This window comes from Simochromis diagramma, unplaced genomic scaffold, assembly GCF_900408965.1.
Source record: "Simochromis diagramma unplaced genomic scaffold, fSimDia1.1 OVJJ01000644.1, whole genome shotgun sequence".
Classification (NCBI taxonomy): Eukaryota; Metazoa; Chordata; class Actinopteri; order Cichliformes; family Cichlidae; genus Simochromis; species Simochromis diagramma.
This window is the reverse complement of record NW_024387201.1, coordinates 1,312,943-1,333,584: the sequence shown is the minus strand read 5'-3', so window position 1 is coordinate 1,333,584 and position 20,642 is coordinate 1,312,943. Positions and strand designations below refer to the sequence as shown.

Below are 20,642 nucleotides of genomic sequence, written 5' to 3'. Positions count from 1 at the left end.
TGAAGTACTGGAAGCCCACACACGGACCAGTACCTCCTCTTTGACTCCCACCACCCTCTGGAACACTAACTTTGAGTAATCAGGACCCTACATCATGTTCAGAACATGTTCCCTCTAAGCCTGAAGGGAAGAAGAAGAAGGAATGTAAAGGAAGCTCTTAAAACATGCGGTTATCCTAACTGGGCTTTTATCAAGTCAGCAAAGAAGCACAGAAAAGAAGATCAGACACCAACTAGGCAGGATAAGAAAGACAAACTTAACAACATTGTCATCCCCTATGTAGCCGGTGTATCTGGAAAAAAAAAGAAAGCACGAGGTACTCCGAGGTACATCAGACCCAGCAACACACTCAGACACAAACTGGTTCATCCCAAAGACAAAACTCCTAAACAAAAACTTAACAACATAGTATATGCTGTACAGTGCACTGAGGAATGCTCAGACCTCTACACTGGAGAGACCAAACAGCCACTTCACAAGCGCATGGCACAACATAGAAGAGCCACCTCCAGGGGACAAGACTCTGCAGTCCATCTGCATCTAAAGGTCAAAGGTCACTCTTTCGAGGATGCCAATGTTCACATTTTGGACAGAGACGACAGATGGTTTGAAAGAGGAGTGAAAGAAGCATCTATGTCCACTGTGAGCGACCATCTTTGAACAGAGACGGTGGTTTACGACACCAACTGTCTGCCATCATTGGCATCGTTGGGGAATAAGTGTGGAGAACAGCCGAACACAAGATCACCCTGGTGGAAAACTCCCCTGCAGCAAACCTGCCCCCTGGAAAATGGTTCAGGTTCTGGGGACACACCGCCGCAGAACAGGGGTAATACCTGAGGTTCAGTGGAGACAGCAACCTGGGATGCAGGACTCTCTGAAGCAGGGGATGAAACTGGCATAGGCATGGTGGACCATTACTTTTCTTAAAAGATCCACAGAAAAGAAGACCAGACACCAACTGGGGAGGATCAGAAAGACGAACGCAACAACTATATATTTTGTTGGTACTGTGTGTATGTGCCACATTGGCCATAGAACCATACTAATTTAAAGATGTGTTATATTTGCGCTTGTAGGTGGTGTGTGTGGTCCATAACTTCAAAGGGAAGTTACTACTGAGCGAGGAGTCACTAGTGGAGCAGCGGCCCAATATAGCCATGTTAAACATAGGCCAAGGGGAGAGTCCGCTGGAGAAGTACATCACCTCACAGGTTGGTACTGCCCAACAGAGCACACTGCTAAAATACTTCATCACAATTTCACACTTTAAGAAATTGAAGCTAGTTGTTTAAAAAAAGAAATAAGTTTATAAATCAATGGACAGGAATAAATGTTGGTGTCTTAGTTAAAGACTTGTGTGATCAAGAAATATTACCTCCGAAGTCAAACATCAGCCTCAAATGGGGAAAGGAGAAGTTTAATATGCTAAGGTAACCTTAAGAGTTGTAAAAACTGTCAAGACACAATGTTGGATTATACAAATGCTATAAAAATCTAAAGAGTAAGGCTGTGTGACTTTTAAAGATACCACTTAGATAAAGTCAGGAACTTAAATACAATCATATACGACACCCTGGGTAAATGCAGAACATCAAATCAAGCATGTGTGTTAGATTTTAAATACAGTGATTATGGGACTAGTGTCTTCAACCATCATTGGTAGAACGTTGGAATGAGTGCAAAGGCTGATGCATTTAAATCCACTGTATCTGATGTATGTATTAGTGTAGAAAACATATTTGACTCAGTCTGCATACCAAGCAAAAATACAAGTCATGTGTAGCATGATTCCAATGTTAGGACACTTTGATCTAAATTCTACTACAGTGTTCTGGATCGTACAGTGCCGTGAAAAGTCCCGTAGCTGATCACCAGTGTTGGGAAGGTTACTTTTAAAATGTATTCCATTACAGAATACAGAATACATGCCCCAAAATGTATTCTGTAACGTATTCCGTTACGTTACTCAATGACAGTAACGTATTCTGAATACTTTGGATTACTTAATACTGTATATTATCATGCTTTTTACAACAACGTGAATGTACTATTGCTGTGTGATTTATTACTATTACTGAAGGTCCGCGACTCCGAACTGTAGTAAAGGGACCTCTGACTAATACGGCGGGGTCCCTGTCGGCTCGTAGCTGAAAAATAGCTTTACTTTGTTGTGTGGGTCAACTTTTCTTGCGAGAGACAGAGAGAGGCGTTGAAAGGCTGCTCCAACGGAACTTATTGTTTTCAGAGGAAAACACGAACACGGTGTACAGTCGAGTCTTAATAGCTTACTTACAACTGGGCTCGTCAGGCACTCTTCTTGGCTGAAGTGGTTATTATTATATTTACATGCTTCCAGCTCCCGTTTTTCCTCGATGACAACTCGTACCTTTCCACTCCCCTTTTTCTCCCTCCTCGTGCTCACAGACACATAACGTGTATGGCAGTCCATTCTCCCTGCAACACGGACTACACTGCCCATGATGCTACATTCTTTAGAGCTATGCTTGTAGCATTCTGCCTGTTAGCTTAGCACAACAACAACAACAACAAAAAGGCGCTCTCTCGCCCAGGAAATGCACAGTCGCAGAGAGAGAGAGAGCGTCGCCCTGTAACCATGGCAACCGTAACGCTGCCGTCTGGAACAACAGAACGTAGCTGTCAAACAAAACCCAAACAGTCCTGACCCGCGACGAATATGAAACAGGAAAGTACCGCCGTGTAATCCATTTATTTCAACAAAGTAACTGTATTCTGAATACCACCTTTTTAAACGGTAACTGTAACGGAATACAGTTACTCATATTTTGTATTTTAAATATGTAACGGCGGTACATGTATTCCGTTACTCCCCAACACTGCTGATCACACATGTTTCAGATCACCAAAGAAATGTATAATATTATACAAAGATAACACAGGTAAATACAAAATGCAGTTTGTACAACTGGCCTATATGAAAAAGCAGCCCCCCCCTAAAATTAATAACTGGTTGTGTCACTGATGCATATCAAGCAATTTTCACTTTTTCACGTAGAGTCTCGTAGGCTTGCATACCTGAGCTTCTTTCCATGAATAAATCAATCATCATTTAAAAACATTTTGTATCTACAAAATGTATATGCATTAAAATAATGCAAACAACATTCTGGCAGCAATGTTTCATCCTATATTGATCTGCCATTTCCATAAGAAATAAATTAATGAAGGAGACAGAATCTAAAAATCTCCACTGAAACCCAGACTGTTGATTTGGTACATCTGGTCTGCTTAATAAGAGTTAAATGTGACATGAGAGGAGTCATCTACAATCACTCTGCAGAGTAAATGCATCAAAGTATCAAATGAAAAACATGTTATGCTGCTAACAGTCAGTACAGCACACTGTAGTGCAACAGGTCACAGTCACCGATTGGGTGAATTCTGTGTGTGGGTTCATGGTGCATCAGGCTGCACCAACTGACAGTAAATTTTAATCAGGATGACACAGCTCAAGTGGAAACTATTCCATGAAGTGTGTTACGGGAGCCATCAGAGGCTCTACAGGTTCCTCTTCCCTCTCCACAGTATGGACAACCTTGTGTCACCCCCACATGCAGCACATATACCATATTTCCCTGTCTGTCGTCAACACACCTCCATACATTGTCCCATCAACTTATTAAACCCTGGCCAATCTATTCCCAGAAACAGGGCAAGCGTTTGGGAGCTAGCAGCAGCCTCAATTCTGTGCTTTCTGCTTTTGTACTTCATTTCCACTGGTACTACAGGATATCAGTGAACATCCCCAATGTACACACTTAATATCCACCTACAAATGCCCCTACCAAAGACCCTCTGGGAACCAGGTTCTGTTGACTCAGGGATTGCCTTTACCCCCTTGTATTCTTTCTTGAACACTGGATATCTCTCCTGGATCAAGGGAAGATATCTGAGACCTGGAGACCTGCACCACCTGGCCATCCTGCATGAGCGGGCACTTATTTCCCTTCTACAGCCACACCACTAATCATACCTCACTGCCATGATGCCCATGTTGAAAATCCTGATTAACCATACATAAATGAGTAAAGTTGCGACATTACATAATACATAAAAGTTTTTTTCATGTAATGATTTTTGAAAACTATTTGCATCATCTCCGTTTATTGTTAACATGCGTACATCAACAAATGCTAGCTGTATCAAGGGAACCACCAGGACTCATCACATGACAGTTCAGAAAGTTTATTGAAGTGAGGATTGAAGCCCAATCCAAAGCATAAGAACTTAGTGATGTTTCCACGGGGCACATTTTTCCAAGGGTTCATTCTCTTAAGTATTGGCAGCCAAACCAAGATACCAGGAAAAGGTGAGTGATCACTAGCAGCTGTGTGGAGACCAAGGGCAGGAACGTGGGATGAGGCCCATCCCACCCAATGCAAACTAACAGACATCCATACATTCACACACACGCACTGAGGACTGAGGAACCATGGCATTTCCCCCTCCCAGTGAGAGCCTCCAGGCGACCCACCAATCCTATAATAAAAAAAATAACATTAAAGGGAAAACATGAAACATCATATAAAAAAAAGTTCTCAGCAGTTAAATTGCTGCGCCCGCCTCTAGTCATTGTGGTCAGGGGCTCCATGCTGGCTTCTGTCCACCTGCAGCTCATCCTCGACCGGCATTCTTTGCTACATCATATCCTAATCCACAGCATGATCAGCACCTTTGGCTGGTGGTTATGCTTAGGTTGAATCTACTGGCAAAAGAGAGCCAGCTGAGGTGTTTGGCAGAGTGGAGTTAGGCAAGGTTCATTTACTCAATCACAGCAATCAGTGAATGTTCTGCTCCCTCTGTTCCCTAAAGGTTTGCAAACCCCAGGAATTGCTGAAGCTGTATCCTGTTTTGGGGGTACTTCTGAAATTCTGACTCCATGTTCAGACCATGGAAATCAAGAAAATCTGATTTATCCTCTTTTTTTTCTACAAAGAAGAAATCCAGCAGGCGGAGAATAGGGACGGATTATACGAGCAGCTAGTGAGTCTGTGGTACTTTCTCCAAAGCCTCTCGTTCATGTTTTATGAGACTGTACACACATCTTGAAAACAACAGAGCATCAGGAAGCAAATCAATAGAGCAGTCATATGGCCGGTATAGAGGGAGAGAGAGAAAGAGCTGTGTTTACTGAAAATGTCAGCTAGCCCATGATATACACCAGGGACAAAAGACAGATCAGGCAGGTAGACAGGCTAGGAACACAAACTAACTTTAAACAGTTTTGGTGACCACTGAGACTCCAGCCAGAGATACAATTATTGTTCCAATCTATATTTGGGCTATGAGTGCTAAGCCAAGAGTCTTCAAGAACCAGGGGAGTGCTAGGATCATTGAAAAGGAAAAGACTAATTTGGTAGAATGCTCTAGCTCTAATTTGGCACTTTTTTTACTCTACCTGAGCACTCGAAGCAACTTGCCCCATTCACTCATGCACTTCTTCATATGCTTTTTTTGTTGTTGTTATAAATATGTGCTTTCTATCTAATATCCAATGGATGCAGCCAGGAAATGAACTACCAACCTTGTGATTACTAGATAACCTCTACTTCCTGAGCTACAGCCACTCCTTTTTTGAACATGATTGCCAGACAAAGCGAGACAGAGACTGATCAATAAAATTCTGTTCGGCGTCTCAGTCACCAAATTCTTGGACTAAATAGGTGCGATTGTTGACAACTAGTTTAGCAGGCACCAAAAGTCTTGGTAGGGAAGTGTCACTGTTTATTTTGCCCACCAGTATCCCAGCAGTTACTGACAGACAACACACTGGACATCAAACAGGGCTATAGGGTTAAACCACTACCACACCTGGGGAAGTCTAACCACACATTACTGTTTTTGATCCTGGAATGTATCCCACTCATCAAAACTGCTACAAAAATAGCACAAAGACAGTCAAAACTTGGCCAGACGGAGCCTCTTAGCAGTTATAGGAATGTTTCAGCAAGACATACTGGGATATTTTAGAACATGGAAGTGTTTTGTGACAGTGTACTATGCTACATCAGGAACTGCATAGACATTGTCACAGAGGATAAACACATTTAAATCCATCCCAACCAGAAGCCCTGGATGATCTGGGAGGTCCAGAGCCTGCTGAAGGAGAGGAACACCGCCTTCAAGTCTGGTGACGTGGCTCTATACATGAAAGCCTGTGCCAACCAGAAGAGAAGCATCCATGAGGCAAAGTCAGACTACAAGAAAAAGATTGAAGAACACATGGACAGCAATTAAAGCAAGCAGGTCTGGCAGAGGAACTGACCCTCTACTTTGCCCGGTTTGAGGTGGGATCATAAGAGGCAGCTGGATCCTATCCTGATACCATCAAAAGTCCCATTCTCACAGTGGAGGAGCACAATGTGAGGTGCACGCTGCATGCCGTCAAACCTCGGAAGGCAGCTGGATCTGACGGCATCTCACGTACTGAAGGACTGTACAGGCAAACTGGCTGGGGTCTTCGCGAGGATATTCAACCAGTCCCTGTTTTAGTCGGTTGTCCAACCCTGCTTGAAGTTGTCTGTCATCGTCCCTCTGGCCAAAAAACAAACCAGCACCAGTTTCAATGACTACAGGCCAGTAGCTTTGACTCCTGTGGTGATGAAGTACTCATCAGGAACCACATTATGTTCTTCATTTCTACCACATTCAATCCATACCAGTTTGCCTACAGAGATAATAGGTCTACTGATGTTACTGTGGCCACAGCTCTCCATGCTGTTCTGTCCCACTGGCCACACTCCACTTGCCTTTGGCCAATCAGACCACCTACAGGGATGAGGTGGCGCATCTGACAGTGTGGTGTAGAAAACACAATTTGTTCCTGTACACTGCAAAAACCAAGGGGCCTGTTGTGGACTTCCGCTTTTTGGGAGTCAACATCAGCGAGGATCTGATCTGGGAAATGCACACTGCTGAGGTAATGAAGAAGGGAAGAGACTGCTTTCTGAGCATTCTCACAAAGAATAACATCCCTGAAAAATGGTTGGTGTCCTTCTATTGCTGCACAGTAGAAAGAATCCTGGCATTTTTTCCAGCTGCACAGTAGAACAGAAGAAAGAGCTCCACAGGGTTATCCAGATATAGTCAGCCATCTTCTGCTCTCACTTGAAGAACTGCACAGGTCTCAAGAACATTAATAAAATCCTTTATTAAAGAGACCCAACTTACCCTGGTCATGTACTGTTTGAACATCTACCTTTAGGAGGATACCTAGGTATTTAAAGAAAAATGCACCCTTAGAGAGCAAACGTTTCTTAGGAGGAAAGATGGCCAGAGGTTCTTGTAATCGTCAGGCAGCATTGCATTAAAAACAGGCATGATCCTGTTGTGGATATCACTGCATAGACTCACAAGCATTTCCAGAAATCATTGTCTATGGTTCGCTGTGCCATTCAAAGGTTAAAGCTCTGTCACACAAAGAAGAAGCCATGTTCAAAAATAAATGTTCTATGTTTAATTGTGAAAAGAAGATAGGTTTATGTGATTTTAAAATTATTCTATTATTTGTATTTATATTTTGCACTTAAAAAAAAAAAGAGTTATCTATTTGCACACTGATCCCCTTATAGTTGGAGCAAACCCTGCAGTCCCCCATTTTAAAGATAGGAACCACAATCCTAGTGTGTCAATCCAGAGATACTCCACGCAACATTGTGGAGGTGTGTCAACCACAACAGCCCTACAACATCCAATCCTCAATTGAAGTCAGAAGCGCTCCAACCACACTATGCACAATATGGATACAGCACCGCTTTATTCTCTGGAGTCACCTGACAGTTTGCCTGAATCACTTTGAGTCACTCCAAAAGTCTTTTTCTGTGGCCTCACAAAACTTCTCCTCATCCCCGAGTTTCTGCATTAAGTCCTGCTGGTACACATCGGCTGCCGCCGAAGTCCCACAGATTAGCCTTTCTCCACCTGATGCTGCCCTTAATCTGGTTCAGGCGTTACCACCTCAACAGGCACCAACCACCTTGCGGTCGCAGCTCAGTGCAGCAGTACATCAGTAAGATGCTACACATGGTGCATGGTCCATTCAGACTCAGTTCAGTCTACATCACAATACTGTTGAAGCTCTGCTGGAGGTGGGAGTTAAAGATGTCTCGGACAAGGGGCTCTGCTAGGCATTCCAAGTGCACCTTCACTGTATGTTTAGATGTGCCAGGTCTGTCCAGCATCCTGCCCCGCCACCTGATCCAACTCACCACCAGGTGGTGATCAGCTGACAGTTCAGTCCCTCTCTTCACCAAAGTATCCCGAACATTCGGCCACAGATCTGATAATAAGAATACAAAATCAATCAACGACCTGCGGCATGGGGTATCCTGGTGATATGTGCATTCGTGGGAAAACTGTGGTTTGCACAGAAGTCCAATAACAGAACACCGCTTGGGTTCTCACCAAGGGCATCTTCAGACTAGGACAGAGTCAAGCCCCAGACTCTCATCCTAACACACTAGCTCAGGCTCTTTCCCCAACAGAAAGGTGACATTCCATATCTCAATCACAAGCCCTCATGCACCCCAGGGGCTTGGCCACCACAGGGGTTTTGCCCGCAAGGATTTGTGACCTGTAGTTGGGATTGGTCTGCCAGGGGCTCCGCGCTTTGCTGCCTGGCACACGTTGCACCTGATCCCTACAGCACCTTCTGCAGGGGGTGGGCCTACAGGAGGGTGGGCCTATGCCCCTTCTGCACCAACAGGTGCTCACCTCCCCAGGCCCATCTCCAAGGCCTGGCACTGGTAACACTATCCCAGGCAGGGCCAACTGTTGTCTTGATGTGACATATATAATCACTGTTTGTCTGGCCCCTCACCCTGGACCCTACCAGGGGGCAAAAGCCCCCCGACCTGGGATCCCAGGGAAACATAAACCCCTGCACACCCTGTCGTGTTCGGGTCAAATCTGACCGATGTACAAATGAAAAAACTCATAAACATTGTGTTTTACATCCGATTGCCTCGAGGCCTTATGACGTCCCCCAAACTATGCACTTGAACATATAAAAGTGATGAGCACCTCTTTCGTTGAATTTTGAGTGTTTTAATCAATTTTGTCACACCTGTGGTGTTCCCGGTCAAAGGTCACCGCCATAGAAAATGAATGGGAATCCCCCCCACCCCCCCCCCACCCCTTTGGCCTCTGACCCCCTGAATGGGTCACTGAATGACAAAATGAAAGACCCACTTTTACGACCTACTGAACAACCCACTGAATGTCCCACTGAATGACCACTGAACGACTCATTGAACGACCCATTGAGCTGAGTTTGGTGGTGAAAAATGGGGGATGAACACAACCAGAGGGTTAATAGTAACTGATCTTTAATGTCCTCAAATCAAATGAGAGTAGTATATATTTTTGTTTCTTAAAGACACTTAATGAATAATTAAAGGAAAAGCTACCACTTCCAGCACTACTGTCACCAAAACCTGTTACAGTAGTTAACTACTAACTAATTAATTTTTAAACTAATGTTGGAAATTGAAAGCAAAGGGCAGATCTGCAGACAGGTGTGAACAAAAATGCAAAGCTTTAGATAGGCTATTTTCAGATTCCAGAATTACAGAATCCATTGTAAGGAAACCAAAATACACAGCACTTCTTTAACAGGCAGGGACATGCGGGTTTGATAACAGAAACTGAGACAAAGACTGAGTTGAAGACAACGTTATTTATACACAAAAGGATAATCAGAGAATTGGACAAGGGAGGGTAACAAGGTGCAGCTGAAGATAATCAAATGAGATTTGGGGTGGGGGAGTGGGCAAACCTGACTCATTAGGATAAGACAGAAAACACTGAGGGAACAATATAAGCTGTAGTGTAAACTGGAACTAATAAACTAATAAGGCTCAGCATATATGAAAATTTAACAATTAACAAGAACCAAACTAAGAACATATTAAATAAGGAATTCAAAATCCAGAAATCATAAAATAATCAGCAGCACTGACAGAATTAGTAGATTCTCTGTTTACACTGTGACCCATTAGTTGTACATTTTGATACACAAACTAGTATCAAAATCGCAATGTTGGATGTTGCCATTTGTTTTGTTTTTTTGTTTGTTTGTTTTTTTGCCATTTGTTGCCACTTGTTGCCACACAGACACACACTCATGAACACATTGCTGCTGCTGCAGGAGACGGATGATGAAGATGAAGGCTCTTGCAACATTAAGGAGTGCCTCGAGGCCTTCCTGCGCTGGCTGCGAGGTCTCAGCTGGTTCAAGTGGCTCAGGAACAAAAGGCAAATAAATTACTCTGTGAAGTGATGTGAGCTCTGCCAGATTCAATGTCACACTTCCTTCTGTTCTTTCTTTGCAATATGTCATACAACTGGCTGATATTTTGCTGTAGCTATCGTTCAGTCTGAGTGCTTTCTGTTTTACACCTACAATAAGAGAACCTACTTTTGGCTGCCCCCTGTCACAAGGGGTCACTCTGCATGTTTGATGTGTCTGACTATATGTTTGGGCTTTTCCTTATGCTACTGTTTGAACTTGGATCTGTTTAGATGCTTCTCCAAATGTGGCCCATACCCACATCTTTCTATGGGCCACTTGGCCTTCTTTGGTGGCTCACTCATATGAAAAGTGTCTGGTGTTTTTTTCTGTCTTAAATGTTACAAAGTTCTCTGGTACTTATATTTAGAAAAGTTGCATATTGAATCATGTAACACACAATGTTCAGCATTATTATTGCTGAGCTCCATAACCCTCAGAAATCCCTCTAAATGTTGTTATTGGATTTATTTATAACATAGTGGTTCTTGTGAATAATGTGGTCACAAATATGCAGGATTAAGTACCATAGTAGATATTATACACAAGTGGCTATCCCAAGTACACTGAAAATCATTGTATTACAAAAATTAGTGGTCTCCCAACAGAAGTTTTCAAGGATTTACAAAGCTGAACCATTTTCAGCCCACAGAAGCTGTTTAAAACTGAAGCATGACAGCAGTCGGAATAATTTACTAAGGAAGAAATTTAGGAGTTGCTACAACCCCAGTTCCAGAAACTTAAAATTAAAAGAAAATAAAAATAGTAGAGTGCGGTGATTTTTTTTTAATACCATAAAATACCTCTGTGCAACAGGGCCAAAAACCAAAAACATTTGGAGCCCCCATGATCTTCAGGGCTCCCTCAGGCAGCAATTCATTTAAAAGGCACGATTCTGCCATGATGCTGCACAGTGGGAAACATAATCCCAATTCGACTTTTAGAGACATGTTCAAGGTTCAAGGTTCTTTATTTGTCACATGCATAGTTATACAAGTATAACACACAGTGAAATGTAGCCTGACACGCTCCTCGACATGTGCAAAAATTGGGGAGGGGGGGTGTAGAGGAAGAACATTATATATATATATATATATATATATATATATACAGACATATAGTATATACACTGGGTGAATGTGCAGTAGTAGCAGCAAGCAGGTGAATTCTGTACATTAATGTGAATAGACATCTGACTATTTTACAGGATAGACAATATAAACATATTTAAAATTAAAGGAATTGAAATGTACATTGTGCCTTGGTTTAGAGTGTCTGGAAGAGAGTCCTGTCTCAGTCAATTATAGATGATGTGAGAGGGCGGGTGTGTGTGTTTAGAGCACGGATGGCTTGGGGATAGAAGCTCCTCTTGAGTCTCTCTGTCCTTGCCCGGAAGATGCGGAACCTTCTACCAGATTGCAGAAGTTGGAACAGTTTGTTGCCAGGATGGGACGGGTCCTTCAGTATCTGCGCTGCTCTAGTCCGGCATCTCCTGGTGTAGGTGTCCTGAAGCGGGGGGAGAGCAATCCTGCAGCAGCGTTCTGCTGTACGGATCACTCTCTGGAGAGCTTTTTGGTCCTTCACACAGCTGTTCCCAAACCACGATGTCATGTTCTGTGTGAGGATGCTCTCCACAGCGCCTGTATAGAAAATCCTGAGGATCTTTGGAGAGACCCTGAACTTCCTCAGTTGTCGTAGGTGATACAGGCGCTGCCTAGCCTTTTTGGTCTGGACCTGAATGTGGGCAGCCCATGTCAGGTCTGAGGAGATGTGGACACCAAGATACTTGAAGGACTGCACCCTCTCCACTGGAGCTCCATTGATGATGATGGGCTTGTAGTCTCTGTGCTGACCCCTTCTGAAGTCCACCACCAGCTCCTTGGTCTTGCTGACGTTCAGCTGGAGGTGGTTGTCCTGGCACCACGATGCCAGATTCTTCACTTCATCCATGTAGGCCGCCTCATCGTTGTTGGAGATGGCACCCAACACCACTGTGTCGTCAGCAAACTTCACAATGGTGTTGGAGCCATGGGTGGCCACACAGTCTGAAGTGTAGAGGGAGTAGAGCAGTGGCGAGAGGACACATCCCTGAGGTGCTCCTGTGTTGATGGTGATGCTGTTGGAGAAGCACCTGCCCACCCTCACCACCTGAGTTCTGCCAGTGAGGAAGTCCAACACCCACTCACACAGACGGCTGTTAAGTCCCAGATCCCTCAGCTTTGTGAACAGTCTGCAGGGCACTATTGTGTTAAACGCTGAACTGTAATCAACAAACAGCATTCTCACATAGTTACCCTGTTTCTTGTCCACGTGGCTGAGAGTGGTGTGTAGGACGTGGGCGATGGCATCCTCTGTGGATCTGTTGGATCTGTAGGCGAACTGCAGCGGATCTGTGGTGTCTGGGATGGAGGAGGAGATGATGTTCTTCAGCAGCCTCTCAAACACCTTCATTACTACCGAGGTCAGTGCAACTGGCCGGTAATCGTTCAGGGATGAGGGTTTGCTGTTCTTGGGCACAGGGATGATGGTGGATCTTTTGAAGCATGTGGGGACCACAGACTTCGCCAGGGACTCGTTGAAGATGTAAGTGAACACACCTGCTAGCTGGTCGGCACAGCAGCGCAGCAGACGGCCGGTGATGCCGTCTGGCCCCGTCGCTTTCCTTGTGTTCACTCTCCTCAGTGCCGCTCGGACGTCATGCTCCGCGATGCTGGTCACCGGGCTCTCGCTGATGACATCACTGTCCTCGGTAGTCAGGCGGTAGATAGCATTAGCCGCCTGGCTAACCTCGAAACGGGCGTAGAACTGATTCAGCTCGTTGGTGAATGCAGAGTCGGCATTGATCGGCGCAGTGTCCCTGGCTTTGTAGTCCGTAATGGTGCGTAGTCCGTGCCACATACTCCGTGTGTCGCCCTGGTGGAAGTGGGACTCCACACGTTCCCGGTACCTGCGTTTGGCATCTCTCACCGCGCGCCGCACGCCGTATGAGGCCGCTTTGTAGGCGCTCATATCGCCAGTGGCGAGACCCGCGTTGTAGGAGGCGGTCCTGGCGTTTACTGCAGTGCGGATCGATCTGTCCATCCACGGTTTCTGGTTTGGGAATGTGGTGACTCTCGCAGTGGGGATAATCTCCTCCGCTAGCATATTGACGAAGCATACTGCTACTTCCGTAAACTCGTTGATGTCGACTGCGCATGCTCTGAACATGTCCCAGTCTACGTCGTTGAGTGCGTCCTGTAGCGTAGCTTCTGATTGGGCAGTCCACCGTTTTACCTCCCTCTTGGTCACGTCTTCCCTCCGTATGCTTTGTTTATACTGGGGAATGAGGAAGATGGCGTTGTGGTCAGACTTCCCAAAAGCCGGGTGTGAGACAGCTTTGTAGCCCTGCTTGTATGGCGTGTAGCAGTGATCCAAAATCCGATCCCCTCTCGTTGGACACGAGACATGCTGGTAAAAGTTTGGCATGACTTGTCTGAGGTTCGCTTTGTTAAAGTCTCCTGCTACAATGAGGGCTGCGCCCGGGTCCTTGTTTTGAAGCGAGCTCAGCACATCATGTAATTCGGACAAAGCCATACCTGTGTCCGCTTGGGGTGGGATGTAGACCGCCGTGGCGATGACTGAGGTGAACTCACGGGGCAGATAGAAAGGGCGGCACTTAATGCTCAGGAACTCCAGATGTGGCGAGCAGCCGCTGGAGAGAGTAGAAATGCTCCTGGCATCACACCACTTTCTGTTTATCATGAAACACACTCCCCCACCTTTGGTTTTGTTCGACTCTGCCGTTCTGTCCGCGCGGAGCACAAAGAATGAATCCGACGGAGTTACGGCCTGGTCCGGCACGGTGGGGGTCAGCCATGTCTCCGTGAAGCACAGAATGTTGCAGTCCCTCATGTCACGTTGGAAGGTGACCCTTGCTCTTAGGTCATCGAGCTTGTTCTCCATGGATTGTACATTGGCCAGTAGGATACTGGGCAGTGGTGCGTGATGCGCCTGCTGTCTCAGTCTGTTCCTAATACCAGCGCGTTTTCCCCGGCGCTTCTTTGTTCTGTGCCTCGGATGAGCGGCCCGTCCTTTGTTGTTCTCCGCGCCACGTAGAATCTCTGGCGGCCAGGAAGGGTCAGGTTTAAAAGTGTCCAAGATTAGATGTGCAACCTTGGCACCGATGTTTACAAGTGATCCGCTGTCGTATACTACAAGACTAGAGGATTTTGGGATGTAAACCAGAGCAAAAAATAGGTAAAAAACAAGTAAAGTGGATAGTCGGAGCGGAGCGGTCAGGAAGGCGTCTGGACGTGGCCGCGCCATCTTGTGTTACTGCCTCAAATTGACTGAATGAATAAGGACAACAAGAGAAGTGTGCATGTCGGTGGGAGAAGGTAATGTCGAGCAGGGGATATGCATCCATCAAGATAGAAATATGCAATATGGTAGAAAATGCAGACACCAGATAGACGAGAAGCAGGTCAGACGAGGGGCTCCAAAAACTGGGGGAGCAACCACAGTGGTGCAGGACCAAGCTGAATCATCTGAAACAGGTGAGGAAAACCCTGGGATGGAGAAGGTACCCAAACAGATGACCGAGGCAAACGGCAAAACCTTAATGCTTTGCAGCAACTGTTGGAGGTGATATATAAGGGAACTGCCAAGAGCAAGCTCAACAGCCTTTGGAAGTTCATCTTCGAGGTCTGCAGAGAGATGTTTGGTGAGCTTAGGAGGAGTGAGCCCACAGCCCCAAGGAAAGGCAGAAGAGAGAGAGATGGAACAACTGACCAAAGACTGACACCAACTCCGTTGCAACTGTAGGAAAGCAGCACCCCATGACAAAGCCAGCTTGAAGGAGCTGTGGGACAAGCTCAAACAAAATCACGCCAGGTTGCAGAGAGTGGAGAGAATTGGAAAGAGAAGGACAAAATAAGAGAAAGAGAGAACTAGAGCTTCACCAGGGATCCCTTTGGGCTTGCTTGAGAGTTGCTGGATGAAAAGAGGATTGGCAACCTAATCATCAATAAGGAGGCGCTGGAGTGATACATCAAGAAGCAGGAACTCCAGCAACACTTGAGGGAAGATGAACAACTTTAATAATTGACCAACGCATTTCGGCTTGTGGCCTTCATCAGGGTCATAGTAAAACATTGTAAAAAATTGCTTAAATACAAGACAGGAAACAGAAAAAAATTCTAATTAACCAGTCAAAGCTTCATAGATAGGTCAGCTGACATACACTCAAAAAAATGAAATTGGGTTGTTGTTAAATTTACAAAATTCACTGCACTGCACTGTCAAAGCACTGTTGCCTCGCAGCAAGAAGGTCTTGGGTTCAAATCTGCAATCTGCCCAAGTTTGCAGTGGGTTCTCTCTGGGTACTCTGGTTTCCTGCCACAGTTAAAGTCATGCAGTAATTAGGGTTAAGTTAATTGGTGTTTCTAAAATATCTGTGAACATGAGGGCAAATGGTTGTCTGTCTCTCTGTGATAGACTGGTGACCTGTCCAGTATTCTGACTCCCACCCTATCACATCTGGGTTAGGTCCCAGCCTCACTGCAACCCTGGTAAAGATAAGAGGACGGATGGAGTGCAAGTTATTATAAATCCATTAACATTTTATGTTAACCAAACTCTAGACTTTGTTGAACACTCCAAAAAAATAACTCTTTAAATGAACTTAAAATAAATGGATTAATAAATGGATTTCTATTACGAATAAGCATGTTTTGTTGCACTAACGTAATTTGCATGGGTTGGATCAAATCAATTAAATTAAGTTGGACACAACTGTAGTAAAACAGTTGATTCATCATTAATTAATCAAGTTAGTCCAACTCAAGTACATTAAGTTGGAATAACAGAATTGCATAATGCTAAAATAAAGCAATTTAATTACGTGGAAATTCTTTGATTTTTTTTATGTTCATTCAAAGAGTTATTTTTTTGAGTGTATAATAGGCACGTTTGAATTTAGAAAACAAGATTACATCATAACATGGGAACACATTTGTTAAAAGATCCTTATTTATGTCCCTAAAATGTAAAATCTAGACTAAAAATGTGGACTTAAAGTGAGAGGTCTAGAACGCTACTCCTTCTTTGGTTAAAATAATTAAAAAATAAATAAATAAATAAAGGGTGTTGTTCATAAAAACTCATTGATAGAAAAGTCCTCATTCATACCTCAGGGGTGCAGACTCTTAAAACAGAATATCCAAAATGCTTCTCTTTTTTCAGATAAAATTTATATTGGCACCTCTTTGGTTTAGTTTAATGGCTTCTATGCCTAGGAAAAATAATGGTGAATTTGGATGTTTATCATTGAAGTGTCTTGCAACAGGGCTGGTTAAATCATTCCTCTTGATCGAGCTTCTGTGTTTGTTAATTCGATCTTTCAGAGGGCGAGATGTTTCTCCTATATATATTTTATTGCATGGGTACTGTATCATGTAGATTACATTTTTACTTCTGAATGTGATAAAGCCCTTTATGGCAATGGTTTTGTCACCTATAGGGTCTTTGAATGATTTAACATTTTTGGTGTATTGACAATTAATGCCATGTCCAGAAAGTTAATTTCTTCAGTACTGTAATTGAGGGTGAAACGTAAGCCTGCAAAGTGTCCATTAAGGAATTCTACAAACTTTAGTAATATAGAGACTGGTCCTTTCCAGAGTAGAAACACGTCATCTATATAACGTTTCCAAGACACAATGAATGATAAATAAGGGTTATTTTGGTGATTATATAGAATTTGTTCTTCCAGATGACCAACAAAAAGGCAGGCAAAACTGGGGGCCATTTTGGTTCCCAATGCAGTGCCAGAGATCTGAAGGTATGGTGTGTTGTTAAAAAAGAAATAGTTCCTTTTAAGGACAAAGGCAGCCAGCCTTGTTAGGAAGGAACTAGATGGTAGTTTAGTAGACCTAGTCTCAAGGAAATGCACCCTTTTTTTTTTTTTTTTAATTATTATCATTTCAACCAAAGAAGGAGTAGCGTTCTAGACATCTCACTTTAAGTCCACATTTTAAGTCTAGATTTTACATTTTAGAGACATAAATAAGGATCTTTTAACAAATGTGTTCCCATGTTATGATGTAATCTTGTTTTCTAAGTTCAAACGTGCTTTTTACCATTAAAGACTGTCCTTTTTTTTTTTCTTTCTTCTGTGTATATTCATAGCACTCCTTCTAATGCATTTCATGCATGTGTTATTTTCAGGCATATGGGGGTTATGTCACCCCCCTCCTCCTCATCAGTAATGATCTAGTCCGGTATTTACTTGGGCGTGAGCCAATTAACCAATACCTACCTATCATATGTCAGCTGACCTATCTATGAAGTTTTGACTGGTTAATTTGAAATTTTTTCTGTTTCCTGTCTTGTATTTAAGCAATTTTTACAATGTTTTACTATGACCCTGATGAAGGCCACAAGCCGAAATGCGTTGGTCAATTATTAAAGTTGTTCATCTTCCCTCAAGTGTTGCTGGAGTTCCTGCTTTGTGAATTCTTTCATCCTCTCCATGCACCTTGGAAACAGGTGAAGTTGTGCCAGAAAAAATTTTTTTTGCTGTGATACATCAAGAGCCAGTACAGTGACGATATCTCCCTGAGATCTCCCCTCCTAAACTGCAAGAAGTGGAGGAAAGTTTCACAAGTTTTATAAAAACTGCCCCCAGGTGCCCAGAGCACTGTGGAAGTTGATTTAAAAAAAAAAAAAAAAAACAGCCAGGAGGGAGCAACAGGTCCCTTCAAAATTGAAGCAACCTGCACAGGTGCTTCACTGTGGAGTGCTTCACGCCACGATGGCAACAAGGACAACAAGGAATAGCTATAAGATATGTCATCTTATGTTTCTGTACACTATGCCGGCCACTTGGTTATGGCGTTCCATGTATGCCCTGCCTGCTAGCATCTTGCACCCTGCTGTTATGTGCTGGATTGTCTCAGGAGCATCTTTACACAGCCTGCACCTGGGGTCTGGCCAGGTGTGATAGGAACAAGCTCTGAGCACAAGCTCCATAGAGGCTGGGGTCTGTGCTGCCATGATTAGTGCCTCTGTGCTGTCTTTCAATCCAGCTTTGTCCAGCCACTGGTAAGATTTCTGTCAGCCACCTCCTCTATTTGCTGGTGTTACATACCGTGCAGGGGCCTGTCCTTCCATGATGGTTCCTCCTCTTCTTCCTCATTCTTGGGTTTCTGCTGCCTGAGGTATTCACTGAGCACGTAGTCAGTTGGGGCCATCTTCATGATGTATTCGTGGATGTTCGTTGTCTCATCCTGGACCATGGTGCTGACACTCACCAGTCCCTGGCCTCCTTCCTTCCGCTTAGCGTACAGCCTCAGGGTGCTGGACTTGTAGCCAGTCTTGTCAATGATCTCACTGAGGGGGTTCAGGCCTATGCAGAACAGCAGTGGGGACAGAGCATCTCCTTGGTAGATCGCGCACTTGATGGTGACTTGTGCTATGGGCTTGAAGTTGGCCTCCAGTTTGTCCGCCACATCCCCATTGAGTTCCTGATGAAGGCTCTTTTCGTCAACTAGTAACTGGTTCATTTGTGCCGCTCAGCGCTCATGGAATACAGTCAGCTTCTTCAGCCAGTAGGCGTAAATCATGTGGGTGCCTGGTGCTGTCCAACTCTTCATACTGGAGAACCGTTCTTAGATATCTGCCACTGTGATGGTTACTGGACCCTGTTCGGGGAGGTCGCTGTGGTCTGCCCTCAGATCCACTAGCCACTGAGCATCGCCGTTATGGGTTGCATCCTTCTCCCATATGCTCTTCCAGTATTGTTCCGTCTCCAGCCTTGGTGGTGCTGTTCTCATATTGTTACCCTGCCACTGAGAGTATACTTTGGATGGCTCTTTGGAAAACAGATGGTTTATTCTACTGCCTTCGACCTCTCTGGTGTACCTCTTCAAGCGGCTGGCCAAGGCTGTGAGTCGTTGCTTGGCAGTTTCCAAGGCCTCAGGTATGGACAGCTTCCTGTACTTCTTAGGCACCTTCTTTGTCGCACCTTTCTGCAGCGCCGATATTTGGATAACCTCCACCGTGCTACTTTGATCCTAGCCTCTAGTCTCCTTCTCCATGGAGGGTACTGCTTCTTGTGGCTGTTTAACTTGTAGCCAAGCATCTCAGTGATTCAGTGATATATGCTGCTGCATATATATATATATATATATATATATATATATATATATATATATATATATATATACACACACAGTGGTTCCTCGTTTATCGCCGTAGTTACGTTCTAAAAATAACCCTCGATGGGTCGAATCCACGAAGTCCACTGTTATAGAATGAAACCAAAAAGGCACCCACGGCTGCCTTTGATGGTGCAAACGTTTCATTGACACTGTTGTGTTTGTTGGGGAGAAAATTTACAAACATGCAGTACAGCACTTCAGAGTCACACTGCTAGCGATCGAAGATTTATGTAAATTTGACAAGCTGCACATATTCTGTACTGTACAGGAGACACGGTGCAAGATTGATTGACAATGGTCTACAGCCAAACAGGACACAGGACACAATAAGCTGTAAAGAAAAAAAAAAACCCCAAAAAACAGAAAAATAAATCCGCGAAACATTATGCAAATTATGCACAGAATTCGATTTGATTCTTCAGTTTTGATGCGTGTGAGTCTTTTGGTCCGTAAAAGAGAGGGTGATTTACTGCCCACTGAATTGGGCACGTGTTGAAGTGCACTCACTGAGCTTGCTGTGTCTTTTCATTTCCTCTAAGACACTCATTTAAGAGTGAAATATGGAATATACACCACCCCTATCTGATGATTCAGTTCACAATTTCCAGCTGAGAGCTTGCACTTGGCTGCCTGAGAAAGAGCACCAAATCTCACTCTCTCACCTCAGCTACGACAGCCTCTGCGGAAAATTGCCTGCTCTAAAAATAGCACAGTCTAAAGATGCCTGGAAGCTAAACGAGCCACAATAAACTAAATGCCACTGCAGGAAGCAACCTTTGAGTCGCAAAAATGAGACCCACGCTTCTCTCTTCTCTTTTGCTTGAATCTTTAAAGCAGTGACATCACTTTAAGTCTCCAACACAGAGAATAATTCACCTCAAAGATAAATGAGTGGAACAGGCTAATATTTTGTCCTGACCTCTAAATCTACGAAAGCAGATTACCTTTAGTACAGTATACAAGGGGAATCCTAATTTTATTAGAAACCTGACCGGAGAAAACTACCAGATATCTCCTCCAATATAAATGCTCAGGTCTCTGTAGTCAAGGAGGATAAAAGAGAACCATATTAGCTGTACAGTAGAAATGCATCTGTAGGAATGACTGGCTTA

The 20,642-nt window shown here is 44.1% G+C and overlaps 1 protein-coding gene and 1 long non-coding RNA gene across 7 annotated transcripts in view; both read left to right on the top strand.

The window, feature by feature from the left end:
• plppr5b (phospholipid phosphatase related 5b) overlaps nucleotides 1-20,642 on the top strand; it is a 117,258-nt gene that overhangs the window by 91,403 nt on the left and 5,213 nt on the right. For 4 of the 6 annotated variants that reach the window (XM_040051181.1, XM_040051182.1, XM_040051179.1 and 1 more), the window contains 2 exons: nucleotides 1,080-1,214; nucleotides 10,190-10,296. In XM_040051181.1, coding sequence (XP_039907115.1) covers nucleotides 1,080-1,214; nucleotides 10,190-10,296 — 242 coding nt within the window. Of the gene's footprint in view, nucleotides 1-1,079; nucleotides 1,215-10,189; nucleotides 11,311-20,642 lie in introns of those variants that run through there. The other 2 variants (XM_040051180.1, XM_040051184.1) reach the window with 2 other exon arrangements.
• LOC120745958 lies at nucleotides 2,854-6,581 on the top strand. Its single transcript, XR_005698731.1, has 2 exons — nucleotides 2,854-5,748; nucleotides 6,013-6,581. It is a non-coding gene; the product is annotated as an uncharacterized LOC120745958 (long non-coding RNA).